Source organism: Halichoerus grypus, chromosome 5, assembly GCF_964656455.1.
Source record: "Halichoerus grypus chromosome 5, mHalGry1.hap1.1, whole genome shotgun sequence".
NCBI lineage: Eukaryota > Metazoa > Chordata > Mammalia > Carnivora > Phocidae > Halichoerus > Halichoerus grypus.
Window position 1 is genome coordinate 57,785,270 of NC_135716.1, and position 26,191 is coordinate 57,811,460.

Sequence of the window (26,191 nt, forward strand, 5' to 3'; positions counted from 1 at the left end):
TCCACATAGCCATGGGAGTTCACCCAAGTATTCCAAGGGGTCTGGTAATTCCAGAATTTTCCATCACTGGTTTCAGTGGCTGATCTTGTATTAATGTTTAGGCTAACTTTGGCACTGAGTCTTTCTACTTTAATTGTTTCTGACTAATGAGAAGAGAGGCAGACCTAATGGTAAATGAGGCATCTCCACCAAGCAATAGTCAAATGGTATGCCAGGACACTGTACAAGGAAAGGCTTCCTAATAGATCCCATAGAGGAGTCTCCAAAGGCATCAGCATGTGCTGAGTCAGGAGAAGCTATGCCTCTGTGGGAAGTGTTCTAATTTTTTAAAATGCAAGCAGTGATTTCAATTCATCAAAACATCATCTGTCACATTAAATTCAGGTTGTTAATTTCAATATTGTTTTCAATTTATATTGGCTTATGTTGTAACTAAGCTAGAAGTATACAGAAGTATACCTTGTTTTAGGTTTTATATATTTAAGCACACATATACAATGATCACACATTCAGATAAAAATAAAATTATTTAAACCACCGTGGGAGGGAGGTCTAGATAAATTTTTGTTTTCCTTCAAAAGCTATTTGTGCATTTCTCAAGATTGAAAAACACTGGTCTGTAGTAAGAGGGGGTCACACCTTGCTTCAGGGTGTGTATCACAATCAACAAGGAGGGGCTGGTGTTTGGCACCGATTTCATATTTTCTTTCCAATACTACCCTTCTTCCTCTTTTTTTTTTTTTCTCTGCCCTACCCCCAGCTATGGGGTAAGTTATAAAATAGTCACCATTTCTTACTGAGCTCTTAGAATAAGATCACAAACAGGCCCTCCTCGCTGCCTCCTTCCCCACCATCATCTCTCACCAAGATCTTCTCCCTTGCTCAGTGAGCCTCAGCATATTGTCCCGTTTCAGTCCCTTCTATGTGCCAAGCTCTTTTCTACCTCACAGTTGTTTCCTCTTCTCCAGCTGATCTCCTACATATTTTCCAGGCTATTTCCTACTCATCCTTCAGAGCTTAGCTTAAATGTCACTTTGTTAGGGAAGTATCTGAGCAGTATCTGTTGGAATGATGGATGGATGAGTGGGTGGGTGGGTGGGTGGGTGGATGGATGGATGGATGGATGGGGAGGCCTTTCCTCACCTTACAATCTAAATGGAAGTGTCATTTGATATTCCTTTCTGTAGCATTACTTTTTCCTCTATAATACAACAATTTTCAATGATATATTGACTGAGTATCTATCCACTCCCCACCTCAGTGGACTGTACATTCCATGAGGGCAGGTCACTAATGACTTCATACCCATTAGAAAGAATTCCATTCAGAAGGCACTCACTATGTGTGTGTGTGTGTGTGTGTGTTGAGTAAATGAACAAAAGGAAAACCTGAAGATTACCTTCACATCGCTAAGTAACTGTAAACATTTTAAAGTCTTTTAATTAATGGACTACATTAACATGGGACAATCCAAAGAATGATTAAATTTTGAGGAAAATGATACATTTTCGCTTTTGAGATGAAAGAGAATCTCAAGCGGAAACAGCCCTTGCATATAGCCAGCCTCCTGGGACCCTAATCAAAGACAAAATATACACTATAATCAGTATGAAAGTGACTATAAAGGCTATTTATTTTTTAGTGAAATTCAGTTATTGCTCAGACACAGTGGCTCTTAAGATATGTATGATTCAGTAGTCACGAAACCATTTTCACATAATAGATTTTTTTTATTTAACTGACATAATGATTTAAAAAAAAAAAAAAAAACTAAAAGAGGTGGTTCCAGGATCCTCTGAACACATATTCTTCCTGTGTGTTTAACCCTAAGGCCCTCCTATTTCAACAGAGCTCTAAACCCCCAGGAGTGACAGACAGAAAAACCAGCTAATCCAGGTGCCAATAATCAGGAATGAGCAGGGGGCAGGTCCGTGTGTCCGGCTGCCACAGTGCCCAGCTAGTCCCGGGCCACAAGGAACTTGCCAGCAGAATTAAGGCTATAATTCTAAACTGTCCGGAAACCTCAGAAGCTGGGGCTTGGGATACTTTGCTATATGGTAACCCTCAGGCCTTCCCAGCTTAGCCCAGACCCTGTGCCCTGCTGCTTCTCCAAGATGGATGAAGGAGACAAGCCTCTCAAGGCCAGTGATCCCTAAAGACAGCGTAACTCCCTGAGTCAATGCTCCAGAGATGTTGGGGAAGGAATGGAGAACTTACAAGTCCACCAATTGATTTGGTCTAGAGTTATCAGATTTTTGTTAAGGTCTAGATTTCAAGGCCACCCCATTCATGGCTTGCTTTATTTTAGAAGTACTCACTGTCTACTGTACACTTCTCCTCAGGAGACATGCTCTTACATAGTACTTCTGAATTTTGCTTTTAAAATGACAAGGAGAATATTATTTTCAATTGTCAAAGCATCCCGAAAGAGAATTCATGCAAGAAAGACAAACTAATGTTAGGATCTCTAGTGTCAGGCAACATTGAATTTGTTTTATCAATTTATGGGCTGTAAGGCAGTCCACGGGAAGGGATACCCTACAATAATGTGTCCCTGAAGAACGCTCTGAGTATTTATTAAAAATACAGATTCCTGAGCCCCAACTCAAACCCACTAAGTCAGAATTCACCAAGGGAGAGACCTAGGCATGTGTATATTTCACAAGTATCCCCTGGTAATTGCCATGAGGGGAGTTTTGAAAATTGCCCTACAAAAATGATTTTTCATCAGAGAAATACATTGGGATCATGGGAAAGCTCTCAGAATGTGCGTGATGGGGCTTCTCTCAGAGATTTTGTGAGGGAAGGGTAGAGCCTGAACAAGCATCTTTTGAAAATGTTTACCAAGGGATTCTTACCTGCACTCTGATGAAGTATCAGTCCTAAAGGAATATTTACTATGGATCTGAGGTGTGGAAATGAGGCATAATTTAGCCTAGGCTGTTAACACTGAAGAAGAAAATGGTGGGGCGTACTTCCTTCTAGAAGCAGCAAACCTTCTGGAGCAGCAAGCACAGCAGGACTGACATACCAGTACACAGCTGGAGGTTCCTAAGTGTCCACTCTGCCACAGTCAGGCAGACAGCCTATGAATTATTCAATCGGCTGCTGAGTCAGAAATCACTCATGCCATCTGGATTACCCAGACAGTCTTTTTCCATTTGGGACACTGTTTTTGAGGGTCGTAAAATTCATTAGGTCCACTCAGAACTGCACATGTTACTGCAGCATATGCCAACTAGAATATGTGATTCTAGTCCATCCCATATAAAGTATTGATTTTTAAGATAACATGCTAAGATGCGAAGGTTGATTACAATTTAATTATCAATAGGTATTAGAATTTCAAGGTTCAAAATAAAAGCAAATCAAAATGCTCTTCAGGGAGCACTGTCACCCCCTCCCTTTATTTTTCTCTGTATCTTTACAGGTTTTTACACACATACAAATAAAGATAGATACAGCATGTTACATACACTATTCTGTACTTCGCTTCTTTCCAGCTAATAGATCCTGGGGATTTTTCCATATCAGTTCATAGAGAACTTCCTCATTCTTTTTTAAAGACCATGAAATCTGAATCTCAATTCAATTTTAAGTTCGGAGTCAGACACTCATCTTTCTTTGACCAAGGCCCACCTGTAATAAGTGTGTGAGTATGTGTGTGTGCATGTGTATGTTTATTTTTAAAAGATCACTGGGATGATCAGTTCACCTGTCAGCTCAGGGCCTCTAAGAGGCAGATGCCAGGGCAGAATTAGACATACAAGAGAATTACTGGGGAAACACACATGAAGGATAGAGGCCAGAGGAAGTCGGAGTAGGCGGGGAAAGCTTAGAGGTCACGACGCAGGTGTGAAACCCGTGAAAGGAAAGAGGGAAGGAAGGAGGCTTGGGTAAAGAAGCCTCAGACCGCAGTGTAGCCCTGGAAAGTTCCAGCCGTCGATAGGGAGCACAGGAAATGTCAGCCTGGCAGAGGCTGTGTTGAGAAGGAATGTCCAGCACTAGCAATCCCACTGGTCTCAGTTACTGGCTAGTGACGGTCTAGGTGGAGCATGGCCACAGCATGAATACCGCCGGGATCCAAAGTTACAGCAGCTGGAGGCTGCTGAGCAATCTCCCTCCTTGCAGCAAGTTCTCTTGAAGGAAGATCTGGCAGTACACAGCCATGGCACTACCATCTCTCCTTGTACTGAAAAATGTCATCTTCTCTACGCACATTTGGGGAGCTCTCTTCTTAAGGGAAAGCTTAGGGAAGGTAAGGGAAGTCAGTGCGACAAAAGAAACCCTGTCACTATGGTAGGTCTTGGGGCTGTGAATAGTTATCTTCTCCCTCTTCCTCTCACCATTCTAAATCCCCCTTACCCTGAGCTACCACAGCAGCAGGTTTGGGTGGTTTACCTGGTGGTGTGACCCAAACCTTCATCCCTGGAGGGTCCAAACCTTGGTAAGCTATGCCCTTCTCAGACCAGGGTTGCTGAAAGCGTGCATCCATAGTTACAAGGGATCAGTGGAGTACTGGGAAGTACCCAAAGGACCACCTGTGTTCCACACATTTTCCCTTCTGTCCCCATTGTATGAAAGCCTCCTCCTGCTCAGAATTTGCAGTTTCAACAGGACTCTCATTTTGTCCTCTTACAAAATTACTTCCCCACTGGAGACCTTGCGGAGCCCAGAGTTACACGGGTAGGAGAAACAAAGACCCTGAATAGGTCATCGGATATGATGTTGAGTGAAGTACTCTTGCATCCACCGCTTAGTTCCCGGGCCTATGGGTTCACCCTACTGAGCATATTGTGCTACATAGAAGCTGATTGAGTGAATATACTGCGTCCTGCAGGACACTACTCAATCTCTGCAGATTATTACCAGCAAACTGGAACTTCAGCTGTGCCGTTAGGAGACCATTCCATCATTCTGTGGGGCTGGCTCCTCACAGATAATAGAGGCATGCAGTATGTAATATGTAATGCAGCATGCAATAAGACCAATGGATCCCATGGTCAGGGCTCACTTTAGGACCTCGTTCATTCTGAAGTAGATCACCTGATCATTCGTGATGTTATGTGAAATTCCATGATGTGCATCAGGTATCCCATAAGCTCCTGGATAGTGGTGATACTGGCTGAGGTTCTGGGGGCAGAACAGGTAAATCCATATCCAGAATAGGTGTCTATCCCTGGAGAGGATAAACCACTGGCTCTTCCAGGCTGGAAGGGGCCCAATATATAGTCACCAAGTAGATGATGGGTATTCTCAAGGACTAGTCTCTGTTGCTGGCAGGTTGGACATTCAGAGGCAGCATTTGTTAAATTGGCCTTGATAAATGTGAGTCCTTCCTGTGAGCTGTGTTTTCCCCTTAGCTGCATTACATATTACATACTGCATGCCTCTATTATCTGTGAGGAGCCAGCCCCACAGAATGATGGAATGGTCTCCTAACGGCACAGCTGAAGTTCCAGTTTGCTGGTATAACCTCCATCTCTGCCACTGAGGCCACTAAGTTCACATGTCCCTTGTTCCAGATCTAGGATGGTTGGCAAGGAAGGATGGCTGACATCAACTGGCTGAGTCCTTTTGTCTGCTTGGGTTTTCAGTGCCTCCCCAGTGGAAGGTGATGACATGCAACACAAAACTCTTCACATGTCATGCCCATTCCCATGCCTCTACCCTAGAGCTCCATGTCTCCAATCTTCCAGTCCTTTTCCTTCCAGGCCTCTGACTATATGGCCAGGTTGTTGGCCATTACCCCAAAATCTACATACATTTCTACCTCATGCCACTCTTCCTTCCATACAAAACAGATGACCAGGTTTACCACTCACAACCTGCCCCTTAGGAAGATTTTCCCTCTCTAGAGGCTTTCAAGACCACTCCCAAGTGCAGCCGCCATTCATTTTCAGCTTCATCCACATACTGTGCCTGTCCATCTATAAACCAAGTGGAGGCTTCTCTTCCTTTTTCAGCTTGTTGTATGGAATTTCAATCTTCCCACAAGTGAGAGCCAAGGAAGGGGTGCTTACTGCAACACTAGGGGACATAGGGGTCTGGGCAACCTGCTCTGGTAGCTTATCATGTCCTCGGCTCCCACTCAGCTTGATTCTGGATATACCGTGTCCAGCCTACAGTAGACTGCTTTGGGTCCTTCTGAATTTGTCTTGGCAGGTTCAACAAGACCCCGCTTATAATAGGAAATTCTAGATGACTGGTCAGTTGTTGTCCTATGGTCAAGCATTCCTTTACTACCAAGGTCAAGCAACTTACCAGGACCTATTTCTCAAAAGAGAGATAGTTCTCTTTTGCAGATTATATAGCCTTGCTTCAGATCCCCCATAGACCTGTATGGTGACTCTTCCACTGGAGCTTGCCATAATCTCCCTATTGTATCTTTTCACACCACTGACACCAAACACCCACACGAAAGGATCTGCCTGATCATATGGCCCAAGACGCAGGGCTGTTTGCAGCACAGCCTGAGCCTCCTGCAAAACTCTTTCCTGCTCTGAGCCCTCTCAAAGCTGGTAGCTTCCATCCATGGCTCTTATCACATAGGCTGCAGCAGTTTCTAAGTGTGATCTGTGTTGCTTCCGGGACCCAACAGGGCTACCTTTTTTGTAGTAGAGGCCACAAGATGCAGCCATTTGCCTTTTACTTTGGAGGGAGCATCCCAGGCAGAATGTGGCCTTGTTGTGAACACCACAGCAGACCTGAAGTTGTGGGAGCCGGAGGCTGGCTGCCAGGTACCCTCCTCACTGCAGGGTCTCTGTAAGGGGAATCGGAACGGTGCCCTGTATGGCCACCCCATGGGCTGTTCCTACTTCTCTGTAAGCTTTACAAAGTGCTTGCCATGTGGAAGTCATAAGTAAAATGCAAAAGATGACAAAAATGCTAGGGCATGTTTAAGGAGAGGACAAAGAATTGAAGCTTTATCTGGAATGCAATCAGCATCTGAAGAATCCACTGAGGCTTCGAGGTGTGCCCGTTGAGGTAGGTTGTGGATTGGAACAACAACACTTGGCAAGGATAACACATCCCCCCCAACCCCGCGTCATTCAGTCAGAGGACAGCCTTTCCTACTGCTGGCTATTGTTTCAAATCCCATTCCAGGGCTCTTGGAACAATTCATTCTCCAACTATAACTTACTTTTCTTTTACTGCCTAATTGATTTTTTTCCCTCTCCTTCAGCTATAACGCATTTAGCTGCTACTTACCCCTTAGCTGTGTTTTCCGCAAATTGTGTGCCTCCCTTCTTAATTCAACTTGTTACCAAAAGGTTAGCTCATCAATTTTCGCAACTTTTAACATCTTAATACCAACACTCCCATGAGCTCCAGGTGAGGTGCGGCGGTGTTGAATCACGATATTGTACACTTGAAACTAATATTTCACTCTATGTTAATAGGAATTTAAATAAAAACTTTACCAAAAAAAACACTTCCAAATACACTTTTATATTCCTTTGCCACCTTCAACTGTGCTATTTCCAATGTTGAGTTGCCTCAGTATCTTCTCATTTTCAGAATACAGCACTCTGACCTTCGATGCAGCATGAGAGAGCTGCACCCATCATCTTGTGTCCGCAGGTCCCAGGAGGTCTCCTTTTCTCACAATCACGGGCATGGGTTCCCTTCATTCCCTCCCTCTGTAGGGTGGCTCTTCGTGCAAAAAGGTCATCCTATGTCAACGTTGGAAGGACAGCCCTTCTACCCACATGCTTCCTACAAACTATCATAGCCAACAAAACCCCTCTGTCCTCTGAGCTCCCAGGACCCTTGGCACTTATTTGCTGCTTGTAGCTGTCTCCCTTGTCCCTTAATTATTTTTCTTTTTTCATCTCCTGCCTCTTTAGAGATACTTTATACCCTTAGAAGCAAGGTCTGAGCCTTATACTTCTCTGTGTCTCCAAACGTAACCCAGGAATCATACATACATGCACACAGACGCGTGCACACACGTACACTTTATGTTTTGCTTCGGGTACTGGGGCCTCAGTACAGACCTGCAATCCACTCTGCGTCTTCAAGCTTACTGCCTCTTTTAAGTCTCCCTCTAATCTGTTTTTATCTTTGTCATTGTGAGAACTTTCCTGAAGCCCTCCCTGAGCCTCATCATTGGACACGTAGGCTAATCTCTGCCCACTAGGAAGAGCAGGCAGAGAGCCACAAGGGACAAGTCATGGGAAGAAACCAAAGCACTGCCCTTGAGACTTAAAAAAAAGGCTCAGCTGGTGTTTTTATATCTGAATTAGACTATTTCTAAATTAGACTCTTAGCCCCTAGGGCAGGATTGCCTAGTTGTGTAAGATAAGCCAACAAGTATCCAGCAATTATACAAAATCCTGGTACTAAGAAGCTAATGCGTAGAACACAAAAGCCAGCCTAAAATTGAGACTAGGAAGGGATAAGAAGAACACACGGGGAATGAGACAGCTAAAGTGGCGGGAGAACAAGAGAGCGAGCAGAGGTAAAAGACATGGGTTTTTCAGAAGCTGAGGGAGAGAATGCTCACAAGTTTCGAATTCACAGCTGCCACTAGTAGGATAGAAACTGAAGAGATGGGGCACCTGGGTGGCTCAGTCGGTTAAGGGTCTGCCTTCGGCTCAGGTCATGATCCCAGGGTCCTGGGATCGAGCCCCGCATCGGGCTCCCTGCTCAGCGGGGAGCCTGCTTCTCCCTCTCCCTCTGCTGTTCCCCCTGCTTGTGCGTGCACGTGTGCCTGCTCTCTCTCTTTCTGACAAATAAATAAAATCTTAAGAACGCTACCTTAAAAAAAAAAAGAAAGAAAGAAAGAAACTGAAGAGATGCCCTTATATCTGTCAGCTAGGAGGTCCCTCCTGGCTAGATAAGCTTCACCAGACTAATGAGGACAGAACCCAAATCGAGTGGCATGAGAATGAGAGGTGGGATATGTGAATGTATATGATATATATGTATGATAGTTGAATATATAGGTTATATGAGTGTAATACACTTTCAAGGAGGTCAGCAGTTTCGAGAAGAACAAACACAGAGGACTTGAGGTGAAAGCAGCACCAAGAAATTAGGACTGTTTTTATGTGGAGGACACAAGAGCATGGTTGTTGGATGGAAAAAAAGAAATTACAGCATATTCAAATGAGAGAAGGAATTGACCCAGAACAAGGAGAGGAAAAAGATATCTGGAGTGGGTGGGGAAAGGAAGAAAATGAGAACCATTGATAAGTTTTGTAGAAAGGAAAAAAGAGGGAGGATGTTCCTGAGTTAGCTCTCCTCCTCTTGAGGGAGAAGACAAGGCCTCTGCTCAATAGGAAAGAGCTGGGGCTGAGCGGGGCTCAGGTGACAGGCATCTGGAAGTTGCCTGGGAAGAGATCTGCTGTGTGTGTGTGTGTGTGTGTATGGAGGGATTGACCTGAGGCTTGCCCCCAGGGTTTGCAATGGCAACTGGTACATCACATGATTGCCTCCAGAAGGGGCTTCCTAGGAGCAGGGGATGAGATTAGGGTTGGGGCGGGCACCAGGAGGTCATTATGGAAAGCACAGTGTGATATGGCCTTTAGGCAGAGAAGGACTAAGAGGACATGTAGCATATGGAAGGAGTAGAGACTTTGGCAAGTCAATGGCTTGTTCAGTGAGTGGGAAAGACCAGAGAGTGTTGTCAAAGAGTAGGATTGTAAACTTCCAGTTTTCAGAGTTGGCCTACATCTTGGTCCAAGTAAGGTCCAGGCTGGGTCTGAGGACTTTAAGATAAAGGTCATGGCACTGGGAAAGACAATGGACTGTGAGGCAGGATGAACCTGCTCAAGACAATGACAGGGGACAGCGTGTGGGGCAAAGAGAGCATGAGCCACCAGTCCTGGATGCACATGGGGGAGCAACCTAGAGAAGACAGAGACAAGAGTGGACCACGGGTGGAATGAGTGCACCATGCAAGTCTCCAAAGGAGGCACTACTGAATGGCTGCCAGAGAGAGGAGAAAATCAAGGATTATTTACTTACTGACTAATTTATTTCTAGTTTTCGACCTGTATTACCCAACTGCCTTCTGAACATCTCCTCTGGGATATATTTCTGGATCTTCTTCTCCTTAGTGAACCTATCTTCCCACCTCTCTAATTTACTCTTCTTTCTCCATTTCTTTAATTCTAGACAGTAGCATCACCATTCATCTGGCCAGCTACTCTAAAATAATAAGAAAAGTCCCCTTCACCAGCCCTGCCTGCTCTCTACCCAGCCTGCTTCCTTCTCCCATTTGAAAGCTCATCCTTGCTCCAATAAAGGACAGTAATAAAGAGAACCACCTGTAGTCAGACAGACCTGGTTTGAATCCCAGCCAGACCACTTCTACCTGGAATGATCTTGGGCACATAAATGTCTTAAACCTGATTTTATTCTTTGTAAAAAGGTTATAATTCTAGTATTAATCCCATGGGTTATTATGAGATTTAAATGAATTAATGCTTGTAAAGAACTGAGCATGGAATCTGGCACTCAGTAATTGCCTTCAAAGTTGTGAAGACCATTAATTTTAGAATTTTCTCCCTCTTGACATCAAGTATTCTGCAAAGCTTATAACCATATTTCTTTTGTGTTTATTGTGGATGAATTTCTTAAGTCATTACGAATGCTTTATTACAAATGTGCTAATAATAATCATTTTGATTTACTTAATCCAGTAATTTTAATTGTATGTGCTTTTTTTACACATCTTGAAGAAACACACTTTAGACAATAAACACCTACAGATTAGTTGTCATTTGTAAATTTTTATCAAGAATTTCAATAATTAACTCTAATATGTAAATAAAATGAAGTCACCGATACATTTTTAAACACGCCTTCATTAGAAAATACTAAATTCTAAACAAAACATACTCACCAAAAAGTTGTTACTAGACATTCTCACTCAAAACGGCTTAAGTTTTGTTACAAAATTTTGGAGAATGGAAGCCTAGAATAGCTGAGTTTTGAGCATGGGGAAAAAGAAACTGCTCAAGTGGTTGTCAACCCCTGGATTTCAATGGCCTCCTCCACCCCACCTGTCAAACCAACATTCACATTCTCTTCTTACTAATCCCTCCTTAAAGCTAAATTCAACTCCCCCTTATCCAGGGCAAAGGTTCAGAGTGAGAGGGAAAATAAGGACATGACTAACCCTGACTAGTGAATTGCAACATTATTCCACTGCCTACTATCTGCTCTGCCCTCATCCTCAGCACCTCTTCCTCTTCCTAGTTCTCTTTCCCAGTCTTCTCCCACCATTGCTATTGAACCTGAACACTTACAGGAATGAACACATCAGTGTGATTGGGGAAACACTCCACTGTGATGGCAGCAGGTAAATGGAAGCATGGCTTGCATGGTTACTTTGCCAAAAGTTCTAGAAGCTACCAAAAACTCAATACTAATTTTCTTCCATGAAGAGAGCCAATGGCAGACTCAGGATTACGATTAGTTGAAATTTTGTATCAGATATTTGGTGTATCAGATATCTTCTTTTAATGAAGATGCCTTCCAAGGAAGACATCTATTACGGATAGCAAGAGATAGATTAAGAGATAAATGGCCCTATCTTTTTGGCTCCCCAAATCTCCATATTCTATCCAAATGTATGTGCATCATCATCCTTTGCCCACCCACCACAGATGGACTAGACATCCATCACAGAAGCCAGAAACTTTCTCTGTGCTAGTTTATTTCAGAAAATCTATCATTTGCATGAGAGCTCATTAGGAAAAGTAAAAAAAAAAAAAAAAAGTTTCCACCGTGCTTGCAAACAAAAACTTAGCCCTGAAATATTCATATATGGATCCTAACACATATGGGTGTAGATTAAAAAAAACAAACAAAAAACAGGACAAAGGTTACTTCATGAAAAATTCAGTTTAAAAAGAGGAAAAAGCTGTTGGCTTGAGCAACCACACTGTTTTTCATATCAAACAGAACACCAAAATAGATGGCAATGTGTCCATCTATGTTAGCTCCTGATCCTGGCGTATCCCATAACAGAGAGATGGAATTATGGTTCAGCAGCAAAGACCTGGGCCCTCGTTTTCCCAGTGGCCTAAATCAATCCCTAGTCTAGGACAAGATGCTGAGCAAGATGCGTAATTATTTCAGGCCACTAGGGTAAGCACTATTCCTGGCAACTCTGCAGGCAGTGCCATGGATGAGGGTTTCTAATTCTCTTTGGTGATTTGGTTCTGTGTAAACTGAGATTTTTCTTTCAGTATTTGAGCCAGATTAAGCAGGAAAGGCCACCTCCAGAACTGAGATAGAGCCAATCAAGGTCAATTTCCGTTCCTTTTTCTGCACAGTTTAGTCTATTTTTCCCCAGCTCCCTATCCTGACATCAGATCATTTTTATCTGATTATCAAATACCTACTGAGAGAAACTGTGGCAGCCTCTGGTGCTCCCCCAGTATCCAAAAGCCTCTCAGCCTAAGGAATACCATGAAATCCCCGCAAAGCACTGTCCTCAAGAGGCCAGCCTCAGACCCCAGGCTATGAACCACAGAAAGGTGTCCCCATAAGTATGTTGGTGGTTGAGACCAATGTCTGCTTTCACTAGAGACAATACTGATTCAACTTGCCTACTACAAATCTCTCATTTTTGGCTTTGCACTGTACCACAACATAGTCAAGTTAATATCTCACATAGGAAGAGAAAAACAAATCTTGTCACTCCCATTTGACAGATGGTGAAATAGAGGTTTGCAAGTTTAAAAAAGTTGCCTAAAGTGAATTCAACAAAACAGTGTTGTAGCTGGAAAGTAGATCAGCTGACACCTGTCCCCAGTTTTTTAGGTCACGGGCTTTTTGTAAGTTTAGAGCAGTGTTTTACTTACCATATTCCACCTTGAGGTCTTCTATTTACTTTGTTAAACTGTGGATACCAGTGGAGAGGTACCAGGTGTACATTCCAGACACTTACACAATATCCACAGACTGAGCTGTCTGCCTGTTGGGTACATAGCTCCTGGCTGAAGAATTTCTAAGGTTGTCAGAAGAACAAATGAGGCATTAGGGGCTCTGATGTGAAAGGAAATTGCATATACCCCTGCAAAGACAGATTAAAAACATTATCCTCTTCATTATTACAAATAAAAAGCTGACCCATTTAGTCTGTGCTTTTTCACATTACATTGCTCTCCCCCTGTATCTTCATTAAATAAATGCAAACACATGTGCTTAGAAATGGGTAGGTGTAAAAGAACATTCTGCACAATTATATCTAGGCTGCCAGAGATTTATATCACATGCACACATATATCTAGGAGATGTTAATTCATGATGACAGCTGAGCATGACAAATGCAACAGTACACAAGTTGGAATGCCGAGAAAAAAAAAAATGCAACTACAAACCCCATGCAAACAAACACGCATACAGGAGTTTTCCCTCCACACACGTGGTCGCACTTACAGGAGCTTAACCACTTTGATAAACCCCAACACAAACACTGGAGGCTCCGCCGCCCGCGAGCTGCCCCCACACATGCAGCCGCACCTTCGTCTACCCGCAGGGATTCTCGCGCGTCCCCGGGTACACTCGCCCTCCCACCGGCATGCCACTGCGCGAACACACGCGCGCCAACCGCTCCCCGCGCCCGCCCGCCCGCCGGGGAAGCGTTGGCTCCCGGGGCTGGGGGCAGGGCCGGGTGGGGCCGGAGCGCCGCGGGGCCGGGCCTCCGCGCCCGGGGAGGGGACGAGGGGCGGGCGCGGGGCGGCGCCCGGCTCACGTGGGCGGGCGGGAGCAGCTGAAGGTCCGTTCCGGAGCCTGGGCTGTCCTCTCGCGCGCGGCGCTGGCCCGGGCGGCGGCGGGGAAGGAGGCGGAGGAGGAGGAGGAGGAGGAGGAAGGCGGCCGTGGCGGCGGCGAAAGAAGAGGGGAGGACGGGGGCGGCGTCGGACTGGAGCCGAGCGGCGGCGCGAGCTGCCCGGGGCGCTGTCGTGAGCTCGCCCGCCGGGCCCCCATCCCCGAGCTACACCCTGCCGTGCCCAGCTCTGCCCGCGTCCGTGCCCCCGCGGGGAGCGCGCCGGGGCTGCCCCCCGAATGACGGGCGGAAGGTTCGACTTCGACGATGGCGGCACCTACTGCGGCGGCTGGGAGGAGGGCAAGGCGCACGGGCATGGCATCTGCACGGGGCCCAAGGGCCAGGGCGAGTACTCGGGCTCCTGGTCGCACGGCTTCGAGGTGGCTGGAGGCTACACCTGGCCCAGCGGCAACACCTACCAGGGCTACTGGGCGCAGGGCAAGCGGCACGGGCTGGGGGTGGAGACGAAGGGCAAGTGGATGTACCGGGGGGAGTGGTCACATGGTTTCAAGGGGCGCTACGGGGTCCGGCAGAGCCTGTGCACCCCCGCTCGCTACGAGGGTACCTGGAGTAACGGGCTGCAGGACGGGTACGGCGTGGAGACCTACGGGGACGGAGGTGAGCAGCGTCGCAGGCGGCTCGGCTGCTCCCTGAGCTGGTGCGGTGGGCTTTGCCCAGGCTGCGGGGAAGCGGGGAGGACGAGAGGCGCACGTGTCCGGAAACCCGCCAAAACACCTGGGGAAGCCTCCCACCCATCTCCCGCGCCAGCGTTGAGACGCGACTAGTGCGCGGGGGGTTTGATCTGACCCGGTTCTTGGAACGGGCAGTGTGTCCACACCCGGGGGAGCAAGGCGTGAATATACCTGGCCGGCGCCAGCGCTGCACTACCACCAGGAGGGAGCGCCGCCTGGGTGGGTTGGGCAGGAGAGAGGACGCTGTCACTTGAGCCCGTCACATTACGTTCCTGATCCCTCCCTCTCCCGGCCGGGTTTGAAAACACCACTCCCATGGAGTTAGAGCGAACGCGCTGGGCTTGTGAGGCTGGCGGTCGGTGCTGACCGCTCCCCGGATTGGTTTCACGTGGAGTCGTATTTCGCTTCTGGTCCTCTAGTTGCCTAAAGATAGAAGCCAGAACCCCATAACTAGGATGTAGGGGAATTGTACCTTATTTGGAGTGCATTTGGAAACATCCTAGCTCTGGAAGTGAAGAGGCCACCTGATGCAGGTGGGGCTCAGAGGGTGTGGGTTTCCCTTCCCGGTTTTCATTCGGTTCCTTAAAGTAGTGGTTTTCCATCAGGAGAATCGTAGTCCTTGTTGACCTGGAGATCTCTGGACAAGTTACTAGGAAAATCTTAGAAATGAACAATGAAGTCTTCGTTTTAAGAAATACATTCGAACGATACATTCCTACAGTTGCTAAGTTAGCAGCCACTTTACTCCAGAGAATGGCAATATGGAATCACCAAATTGCACTAAGGTTGTATGACCTCCGCATGCTAGCTAGCTATGAACAAAATTCACCCGATTTTAATATTTAACAATTTTGCAAAATAAATTGTGTATAGAATAGGGCTGAGTTCCTCCACCCTTTTTTTTATTTAGGAAAAGAATCCATTACTGAAACAGGTGTCAAAACCTGATGAATTTACTTGTGTAATAAGCTGAGAAGGATGAATGGCTTATGCTTTGGCAAAATACATTTTCTGATGATAAACATAATCATAGTTAATTGAAAAAGGTTAAGGGAGGCAGTGTCAACTTTTGTCATTACATAGCTTAGAGTTGAAGGGAATTAAAAGGATCCAATTAAAAGTTTCTCCAGCCCACTGCATAAAAGCTTATACAATTTGTACACTTCACTTACTCAGAACACTTGGGCTGTATTTCAAATGCAAAATGGTAGGATTCAATGGTAGAATTTGATAAAAAAGGACATCTCTTCATCCTACGATATAAATAAAGGATATGGTTCTCATGGATTAAAAGGAGGGGAAAAAACTTTCTCTAATACTTTTATATGAGCTCCAGGAGTCTTGAGTTTCACTGTAGTTAATTAGGGCCCTTAAATGTTCTGAATGGGCACATAGTGCCTTGGTTGACAGCCCTATAATATGTTAGCTTGTGACTGGATTTTATTGGAGGCCCTAGGTCTGTAATATAACTAAATTCCATGCTCAAAAGTAGAACGCAAAATTTAGTTTCTAAATGTGCGCGTTATTTTATAACTTCTTAAGAAGGCCAAGGATAGTTCTCTTCAGTTTGGGAAGGTTAAAAATAAATTAGTCTTAAATAATAAATAAAAGAAGTCTTTTAAAGTTACTACTCATTAAACAAAATCTCTTGGTTTAGAGGATTCATTACACTTAGCAAATACACACACACGCACACGCACACACACATATGGCACAATGAAGATCCTCTATGTATGTGTTGTAGAAGCTCAAATAGGTGACCAGGATGACTTTATGGATAATCTGCCTTCTGATTTAAAACTAACTTTAAAAAATTTCTAAACCTTAAAATTTGTCATCACTTTAGGACTGGTTTTCCTTTTCTACCAAAAAAAAAGAAGAAATCAAATATGTTCCCAATCAGGAAGGAAAAAGAAAACCCTTAAAAGTCACTTTGTCTACTATGTGCTAGTTGATTTTCTGCTTTCTTTCATATGTCAATTCATTTAATTAGAAAGTCCCTAATCATAAAGTGGGGGTCTAAGTAGAAATGTATTGCTATAACTTATTTTATACAAAAGTTTTGACCAAGATATGAAATTTCACCTTCCCTATTCTTACTTAAGAATGAGTTTATTTTTGTCTCTGCGCTACCACCTGTCCATCCCTGTGCACCCTTTGTCAAACTTAGGGAAAATCTGATTCCATGTATTTTGTGACAACATTAAACTAGAAGATGAAGTATTCATTCCATATAGAGAGTATCACCTGACTTATTAGTGATTTGTGTGTGAAGTGTTGCCAAAACTGCCTGAATATTAATTAAGAATAAATTAGTACCATACTAATGAAATCTAAATCTAGGTGCCCAGAATTTTTTGCATAAATTCTGATCTGCTGTACCTCATTTTTTTCCACCAGTCATAAACTATGAAAATATCTAGGAAGACACATTGCTTTATTAACTATGTGCATACTTGCATATACCCATTCATTGCACATGAATATAAGTTTGGCATAGCGCAGTCTACATTTGACTGGAACTCATTCTGAACTGGATGCCTTCCACTACAAGATTATGTAGTTAAAATGGCTATATCTAGAAAACCAGCTCCCAGATGAAAAAGTCATAGAACATAATTTAAAGCAAAACCTGTAAAAATAATTTTTACACTGGTGAAATATGCATCTTTATTTGAGGAATGGAGAGGAACTAATTAGAACTTTATTTGGACAGCAGAGAGAAGTTGGAACCCACCTGCTTCATAAAAAAAAAAATAGAAGCCCTTTTTTTCCCCTAAGTACATTGACTAAACCTATTTTAAATTTCAGATGAACTACTAACAGTTTGACTGTAAATTGGTTTTTAGCAATTCCATGGAAGAAGTCTTCCATATACTGTGATTTAACAAAATAGGATGGGAACATGGCCAATGCAGTTGCCCCCCCTCCTTTCCTGTTTGACAGTTAAGCAGAGACCTAAACTTTCTAATTACCACTGTTGCCTTAAACTGCTTGGATTTTCAAGCAATACTTATTCGGAAATTCTAAATACTCTTCTTACTTTGGGAGATACCAGTTTAAGGAAACTACTTGTTAATTTTCCTTCAGTGTTAAACATTTACTAAGATGGTATGGTTGCATTTTCAAAGTATAAAACTTTTATCAAATAGCACCTTTGGAAACGTTCTTGCAAAATTAACTTGTCATTATGTAGAAAGATAGAGGATTATAGCATTACTTGCTATTTAGACAAAATATTTTAAAAACAAGGTTGTTTTAGTATCTGTAAGTCAGGTTGTAGAACTTTTATCCTAGAACTTGTATTTTATCTAAATAGGCAGAGGGAGAGTCAAAGTTGAAATTTCCTGATAATTTAATTCCCTTCCCTGTTAAGGTGATGGTATTTGGAAAAGGCTAATATTCAGTAGGAACCTTATTAACCTGGAATGTTCTATGTGACTACCTTATCCTTTGGGGTTTAATCCTTTTGAGAAAGCTGTGGCCCACCTACCTCCTCAGAAGTTCATAAATGTCAGGTTAAGATTTTAACATTTACCCAGAATAGGACATTCATAGTACCAGACCTACTTAGAATTTCATTGTTGTCCTGCTGTTGTCTGTTTATATGACATAAATATATCAGACTAAACAGAACGAGAATATAGTCTTGAAATTTGTCAAAACTTGATTTTGGAGCCATTACAGTTTTAAACACATTGAAATAATCAGGCCATATTAACACAATGATATAGCATAAATAGCTCAAGTATTTAAAAAGTAAATGGAAATCTAAAATGAAATGAGAGGTGACTGCAAGGTAGATCTATATAATCAGAAACTGAAAGAGGTCAAAAAAGACTGTAACCATGATTTATTTTCTGAGTTATGATGAATAATACAGAAGTAATTATGTCTTAAAATCTCCACATAGCTTCTTTTGGGGGGGATACTATAATTTAAAATGCCTTTAATTAAAGGAAATCACCTTGATTTTGAAAAGAAAATTCTAAGTTCCCTCTTATTTTTTTCCCCTAAGTTCCCTAATTTTAATATTCAGTTTTTCATGTGATTTAAAAAGCCACACCAGGTTATTTAGCTAATTTATTTAATAGAAAAACTTACCGAACACAAATGCTTTAGAGATTATCCTACTCCTAAAATGGCATAATATTCATTGAAAAAGTGATCTGGTATCAATAAAATTTTAAGGAACATGGTCAAACACACCTTTGCTCTGAGATGAATTCTATACTATTAGGAGTGGAAGTTTTATTCTGGCCTTAATCTCAGTTTTTCTAGGAGTAAATAGTATATTCTTTTGAGTCACCATAGCTATTTACTATGAAGTCATCAAACACCTACAGACCACAGGGCACATAAGCCATGAGACTGGAAATTTTGTGTTTGCTTAGGAGGTAATTCCTGCCCTCAGAGTGCTTCTAGTCCATGATGTGTTTCATTATGTAGTGTCAGAGACTAGGGGAATCCGTGAAGAGAATGGCGAGGAGAAAGCAGAAATTTGGCCAGTAGTACAGGACAAATGTTGACCGTTCCACCTGGAAGTACAAAATCTTAAATTGCCCATTTTTTCATAATGGTTCGCTATATTCGGGATACATACAGTATTTGTCAAATCACTCGTAGCTCCAAAAATTTCTCCCAAATCTACATAACAAGCCTAAATATTAAAGTTTTCCCTACCCTAAAAAAAATGGTGAACACGAAAGAAAAAAAAAAATGTAAGATAATCTGATGGCCCATGTCCCGAGTATTCAGGTCACCAATAATGTTAAGTCTTTCAGCCTGTTGGAATGTTACAGTGACAGGCCCAGAGTTTTTAAAGGTTTTCAGCTAAATGAGTAAAATTAGAATAAAATTCACAAATAGAACTCATTTCATCTTCTGTGACACTGCCTTCCTTTGGGGGATTTTGATGTGTTAATTTCAGGGGAGAAAAGTTGTTTTCTAATGATCACTCTTTTTGTATTAGAAAGTAGTGGTTTCATCTGAAACACTCATATAAATTTTTAAATGAAAAGCAAAGTTACCAGACTATTGGAAAATGCTATGCAATTACATTAAAACCATAGACACAAAATTACAGGGCGGGAATTCACAAATGGATGAAAAGTAGCGCTTAGAGTTGACTTGGAAATGTGTGGGATCTGACCGTGGGCCTGCCTGCTCTATGCGCCAGGCTCTCCCGGGGCGCACCCGGGCGCTTGCAGCCGAGAGGGTACCCCTTCTGCCCCCGACTCACGCTGTGCTTTCTCACGGTCTCTTGAAGGTACTTACCAGGGCCAGTGGGCCGGCGGCATGCGGCATGGCTATGGCGTGCGCCAGAGCGTGCCCTACGGCATGGCCACGGTGATCCGCTCCCCGCTGCGCACCTCCATGGCCTCGCTGCGCAGCGAGCAGAGCAATGGCAGTGTGCTCCACGACGCCGCGGCTGCTGCCGACAGTCCCGCGGGCACCCGCGGTGGCTTCGTGCTCAACTTCCATGCCGACGCGGAGCTCGCGGGCAAGAAGAAGGGCGGCCTCTTCCGAAGGGGCTCCCTTCTCGGAAGCATGAAACTTCGCAAGTCCGAATCCAAGTCTTCCATCTCCAGTAAGCGCAGCTCGGTCCGCAGCGACGCGGCCATGAGCAGAATTAGTTCCAGCGATGCCAACTCCACGATCAGCTTCGGCGATGTCGATTGTGATTTTTGCCCCGTGGAAGACCACGTCGACGCCACCACCACGGAAACCTACATGGGCGAGTGGAAGAACGACAAGCGCAATGGTTTCGGCATTAGCGAGCGCTCCAACGGCATGAAGTATGAAGGCGAGTGGGCAAATAACAAGAGGCACGGGTATGGCTGCACCGTGTTTCCTGACGGCTCCAAAGAAGAGGGAAAATACAAAAATAATATTCTGGTCCGTGGAATAAGGAAGCAGCTTATACCAATAAGAAATACAAAAACTAGGGAGAAGGTGGACAGAGCAATTGAAGGCGCGCAAAGGGCAGCTGCCATGGCGAGAACCAAAGTGGAAATAGCAAATTCAAGGTATGTAAATGCAGGGGGGGTGGTTGTGCTGGTCGTTCACAACAGTGGGATATCAAATAGTATGTTTGTCATTTTGTTGGTAACACCACCAAAGAGCCTCTACAACTGCCAGAACCAAAGTTAGAAAACGATGAAGTGCAATGGAATGAGTCAGAAATGTACCTGCACTGTTCTGAAAGGCCATCATCACAAAATGTTGAAGGCACATTGAGATGCCCTTCCTGTTGCAAATTATTTCCCTAATAGATCAGGTCGTGCAGACCCTATGTACATTGTCAGGAATCCAGAAAGTTATTTTTTTGTTTTTGTTTTTTGTTTTGTTTTGTTTTTTGAGAAGGCATCAAAATCTAAATATGGCAGAAATGGAAAGTTACAAGGCCAAATCTTGCATGCATTCTTTAGAACAACAGATCTCCCATCCAAGTTAAGGAGGGCACTTGTTATGGTGAGCCCTGGGTGTTGTATGTAAGTGATGAATCACTGAATTCTACTCCAGAAACCAATATTGCACTGTACGTTCACTACCTAAAATTTTAAAAATAATAATAAATAAATAAATTAATTAATTAATTAATTAAATATCTGCAAAAAAAATGAAAAATTAAAAAAAAAAGCTCATCTATATGGGAATGGAAGAGGGACTAAGGCTCATACAAATCGCCACTTTCTATGCAAGAATGATTAGATCACTGGTGTATTAAAAGGAAAGGGGTGGGGGGGGGAACCTGACATGGACAGATGGGACTGTCAGTGTGCCAAAGTTGGAAGAAAGTAGAGCAGTAGAGAAGGGATGGAGTGAGTAGGAGAAAGCGGTGAATTATAGATTGAGAAGTGGGGTGTATGTGGGCACAGAAGGACTATGTGCCTGAAGTTTTACCATTAATAGCTGGGTTCAGGGATCCAGCAAGAGGGATGGAGAAATCTATTGGGAATAGAATTGTCTTATTGTAGACAAAAACGATGGTTATAAATGGAAAATATTATTTTTAGGCTTATTTACATGGCCACTGACTGGCCACAGTTTTGTACGACTTGAGGCATATATCTTCTACTTCGGTTATATTTTCTCATAGAAGTAAGCCTTCTTTCAAGGCCACAAAAATTAGCATGTCTTCAGGTTTTTATTTTTAGCATTGAATAAGTGAACGCTCTTTTGCTTTGGCTGAACCATATGAAATTACTGATATTTGGACCTTTTGATGTTCAAAAAATGGCAACTTCATGAGGTTCAACGGAATACTTTCAGACTTCTGAAGTTTCTATTTAAAAAAAAAAAACTTTTATGGCTGCTGTTTACTTCTTAGTATCTGAAGCACTACTTGGTCTTATTTTTTGCATTATATTGAGATACGTGTTAAAAGTCTTCAGGGTTTCCATCTTTATCCCAAACTCATCCTGTTTTAAAGTTAATATTGCTTGTTGATCAGCACAGACTTTCAGGAAGGGCCTCAACCTCTCTTCTCTGCTGCGCATCCTTTATTTTAGATCATAGTTTTCCCAGATCACCAAGCGTTGCGTTACTTGCTTTTCAGTTTGCTTATAGATGGGATACTTGGCACATCTAATCTTACTGGCTTCTCTGGCTCTCAGCTAACTTTTAGAGCTAGTGATGTACCTTTGGTTATGCCCCGGCCTCTAATTTTAAATGCACTCCTGGGTTCTTCCATTTTTTTTCACCTTACAACCTGGTACTCTAGTAGAGCCAGTTCGATCTCGGCAGATGGAAAGTACACCTGTGCAGGACACTCTAGCAAATGATTTTCTTACACTCACTTTAATTATTGACTTTTATGGTTAGTTTAAATTGGAGGAATCTAAATAATGAAAGGGAAATGCTTATAATGCAAGGATCTTTGATTATGCTAGTATCATAAAACTCTTACCCAAGTCCTAGCCACGTCCCCTCTGTTGAAAGTCTTTTCGGGATAGTAATATAGTTTGAGAGTACTGTATTACATAGTTGATAATCAACAAACATACTTTTAGCCAGTTAACTACTTCATAGATATTTCACTTAGCTATTTGCAAATGCTCAATTCACGATACTAAGTGAAATAAGCCAGTCACAAGACAAATATTGCATGATTCCACGTAAATGAGGTATCTAAAATGGCCAAACTCCTAGAAACAGAGTAAAATGGTGGTTGCCAGAGGCTGGATGGAGGGGGAAATGGGGAGCCGCTGTTCAACAGCTCTGAAGTTTCAGTTAAGCAAGATCGTAGTTAACAATACTGTATTGTGTACATAAAAATTTGTTAAGAGGGTAGATCTCTGAAGGGTTCTAACCACAGTAAAAAATATATGTATATGTTTAGATGATGCAATAGACAAAATACTCAACCTTTTATGTCTTACTTTAACTATGTTACTCCTCTTTTCAGATTCCTTGCTTTAATAAATACTTCAGATACGAGTTTTTGCCACTTGTTTTTGTAGAAAGTAGCTGAAGGACCGACAGTCCCCTTCAGTAGCTCTGAGCTTAAAGTTCTACATTCTTTTAAAAACTTTTTTGGGTCACCTGGGTGGCTCAGTTGGTGACTTGATTTCGGCTCAGGTCATGATCTTGGGGTGGCGAGATTGAGCCCTGCGGTGGGCTCCGTGCTCAGCAGGGGGTCTGCTTGAGATTTTCTCTCTCCCTCTGCCCCTCCCTCCACCCCACTCTCGCTTACTCGCTCTCATAAATAAATAAATCTTTAAAAAAGTAATAAATAAGTTTTTTTTTTAATAGAGGAAAAGTTAAGGTTTTGGAGATTGCTGGCTGGGGAACGGACTTCTTACTATATTGTCATAAACCATGGCTCTTTGTAATGCCTGAGTATCTGCTCAGTCCTTCCTGGACCCTCCAGTAGTTACCATTAATGTTTTGGTTTTAAAAAAAAGCAAAAGTTTAAGAACGTAGGTGACACTCTCCCCCGGTCCTGCCCCAGTAATGGCAGAATAACAACTAGAAAGTAAGGCTCCTAGTAGCTGCAGCTCTCAAAATCACTCATTTGCCATTAGCAACAGAGGGAGATGGTAATAGTTACTGACCATCTCAGTTTGCCACCTAGATAGTGCTCATCATTATTCTTTTGCTATTATTTCTTAGGCTGTGGAGAATTTTTGTTTCTTAAATCTCAGGAAAATGGATCCGTCTTTGTGCCATCACCCTATATTATCTTGAAGCAAAGCTTCAAGTTAGCTTTGAGAGAAAATCATGGTATCCTCCTCAGGGAAATCAGGAGACAAGGAACCAACCACCTTCAGCCCCCAGAGATTCAAGAAGGTCTGTGGACCTTTGCTTCTTTGAAGAGGGAGTGGTGTGTCTGCAGGAAACACACAGGAGGCTTATTTCAGAAGGTGTATTATGGGCCCCTGTTTAATTCTTATCGATAAGGGAATGTGAGGATCACATAACAGCGGATAATAGGAATAATGCAGCAGATAGAAAATTAGTAGATACTAATCGTTTACTAGCAGGTTAGCACTTAAAGAGTGAAAACTCTAAGGGAGACTAATAATTTGCTGACTCTTACTAAAACTTTTCTTCAGGTTTCTGTTCTGATCTAAAAAGTATTATGTCTATAAGATGTAACAAGATGTTTTCTTCCCTTCTTGTCTTGGTCCTGTGGGTAAAAATCATCTCCTGGAATTGAGACAATGTCTCAACCTTGTTTTTAAAGAAATGTGCAAGAGGTAAAGGAGCAACTCTGAATATTTCAAGCCCCTCCCCATTCAGAGGCAGAGACCACAGCCCTGCCCAAGATGACCCCACTGTTGCTGTGGTTTTGATTACAGTTCTCATTTGGTCATCCTTACTCCAGGTCACTCTTGTCTCCAGTCATCGCCTAAGAGATGTTCAAAATACTGTTCCTTGAGAAAAATATTTTTTTAAAGATTTTATTTATTTTTTTGACAGAGAGACAGTGAGAGAGGGAACGCAAGCAGGGGGAGTGGGAGAGGGAGAAGCAGGCTTCCCATCGAGCAGAGAGCCCGATGCAGGGCTTGATCCCAGGACCCTGGGATCATGACCTGAGCCAAAGGTAGACGCTTAATGACTGAGCTACCCAGGCGCCCAAGAAAAATATTTTAAGGAAGAATTTTAAGTTGAGGCATTTGGCTGAGATAGCAAGTAAGTGGCCCTTAGAGAACCATACTTCCTTGGAAAAGAATAGATAATTTAGAAAAGGATGTAGACAAAAGAAGAGCTTTGTAGACTCTGAGCCCCAGAGGACATGATCATCATGCTAAAGGATGGAAGATGGCTGGTGACAGGGATGGGAGAGAGCTGGCCTCAAGCAATCGAGAACCACAGGCTGGCTTCATTGTATCACACAGATTCGAAGAAAGAAAATCAAGTGGGAGGGTGGAGTGGACCACCGTTCTCTGACTCTGTGGCCCGCCTCACTGAAGCTGGGAGGGTGTGTGGCTGGACAGGCTTCCAAGACGACCGTGAAGTGTCAGTGACTCCTGCACCCAGTCTCTCCCAAACTTCAGGTGGTGACAGCAACACTGAGACAGGTAATGTTGGGAGGGAGCCCTGTACTGTGTCCCACCCAGCCCTAACCCTGCTGGGCCTGGCGCAAATGTAGTCGTACAGGGGGATGGAAGCACCAGATAGAATGTGGAGGCCTGAAGCCCAAGGGTCTGGTGCACAGGTGAGCTTGCTGCACCTGTCTCCAGAACTAGAGATTGGATTCCATGTTGCCAATTTTGAACCTTAATATTAAAAAAAAAAAGACTTTTTTCCAAAAATCCTACATGAAAATATATTTCCCATATTTTTCTTCTAAAAAGATGTAATTCCTTACCACTCTCCCTCTTTCCTCCATGGCCTGAATGATTCAGCCAAAACGGCTTTCCTTCAGTTCTAAGGGAAGTCTTTGCTCGTCCCTTCCCTCTGCCTGGTGCCCTTGCCCCAGCTACCCCTCTGGCTAGCTCCGTCTTCGGGTTTAGGCATCAAGTCCCTTCACGGAAGGTTTCCCTAAGCCCACACTCTCCCCTCCCCCCCACTCCCACCCCCCTTCCACCTAAATGCCCATTTGTCTGAGTTGTCATCATATTTCAGTGTATTTGGTGTATCTTTCTCCAACTAGATCGGAAAGCCAGACCCTGAAGGCAGCTTTGCTCACTTTTATGCACCCAGCAGCTAGTTTAGATCAGGATGCTTTTATAAGGGCTCTGGTAAATATTTGATGAATGAGTGAATTAAATTCTCACTACTTAGGCTGTAAACACTCCCAGGGCTTCTAATTCTGTTTTGTTGGGCATTTATAAACCAGCTTTAAAGGAAGGAAACATAGCTCTCGTAAATCATCATGCTATAATCTGGCAATAATCAAGGAAGTACAGAAAATGCAAAAGTATGTGTTACAGGTACGCTTTTCCTTAGCTATGTCTACATCATTAAAGAGTCATCACTAAGGCATGGCCGGGGAATAAGAACTTGAGGTTAAGCCAGACTCTTATCTCCATTCTTCACAGGGATGAGCTGGTCCAGTGATACATGTGAGTGCTTCCCTTAAGCAGATATGGAAACTCCAGGAAGTCAACTTATACTCACTATAAAAATATTAGCTCATTCTACCTGTTTGACATCACCAAAATATGTGATTGGTCAGAACGTAAGAGCTTATTGTTTTTTAAGAATCTGTTTTCTAAATGTTTTGCTGTCTTTATTCCCTTTTGAAGGTTTTTCTTGT

At 43.3% G+C, this 26,191-nt stretch overlaps 2 protein-coding genes across 6 annotated transcripts in view; one reads left to right on the forward strand and one right to left on the reverse strand.

Annotated features, from left to right (window-relative positions):
• Positions 1 to 13,534, reverse strand: part of GDAP1 (ganglioside induced differentiation associated protein 1) — a 45,378-nt gene extending 31,844 nt beyond the window's left edge. The window contains exons 1-2 of one of the 2 annotated variants that reach the window (XM_078072298.1): positions 13,402 to 13,534; positions 12,825 to 12,970 (exon numbers count right to left, since the gene is read on the reverse strand). The gene's annotated coding sequence lies outside the window, so the exon portion shown is untranslated. Of the gene's footprint in view, positions 1 to 12,824; positions 13,037 to 13,401 lie in introns of those variants that run through there. The other variant, XM_036065367.2, reaches the window with a different exon arrangement.
• A 334-nt stretch (positions 13,535 to 13,868) lies between these two features.
• The window catches only part of JPH1 (junctophilin 1), an 82,283-nt gene continuing 69,960 nt past the window's right edge, over positions 13,869 to 26,191 (forward strand). For 3 of the 4 annotated variants that reach the window (XM_036065354.2, XM_036065355.2, XM_036065357.2), the window contains exons 1-2: positions 13,869 to 14,407; positions 19,751 to 20,510. In XM_036065354.2, coding sequence (XP_035921247.1) covers positions 14,029 to 14,407; positions 19,751 to 20,510 — 1,139 coding nt within the window. In that variant the 5' untranslated portion in view covers positions 13,869 to 14,028. The remainder of the gene's footprint in view (positions 14,408 to 19,750; positions 20,511 to 26,191) is intronic. The other variant, XM_036065358.2, reaches the window with a different exon arrangement.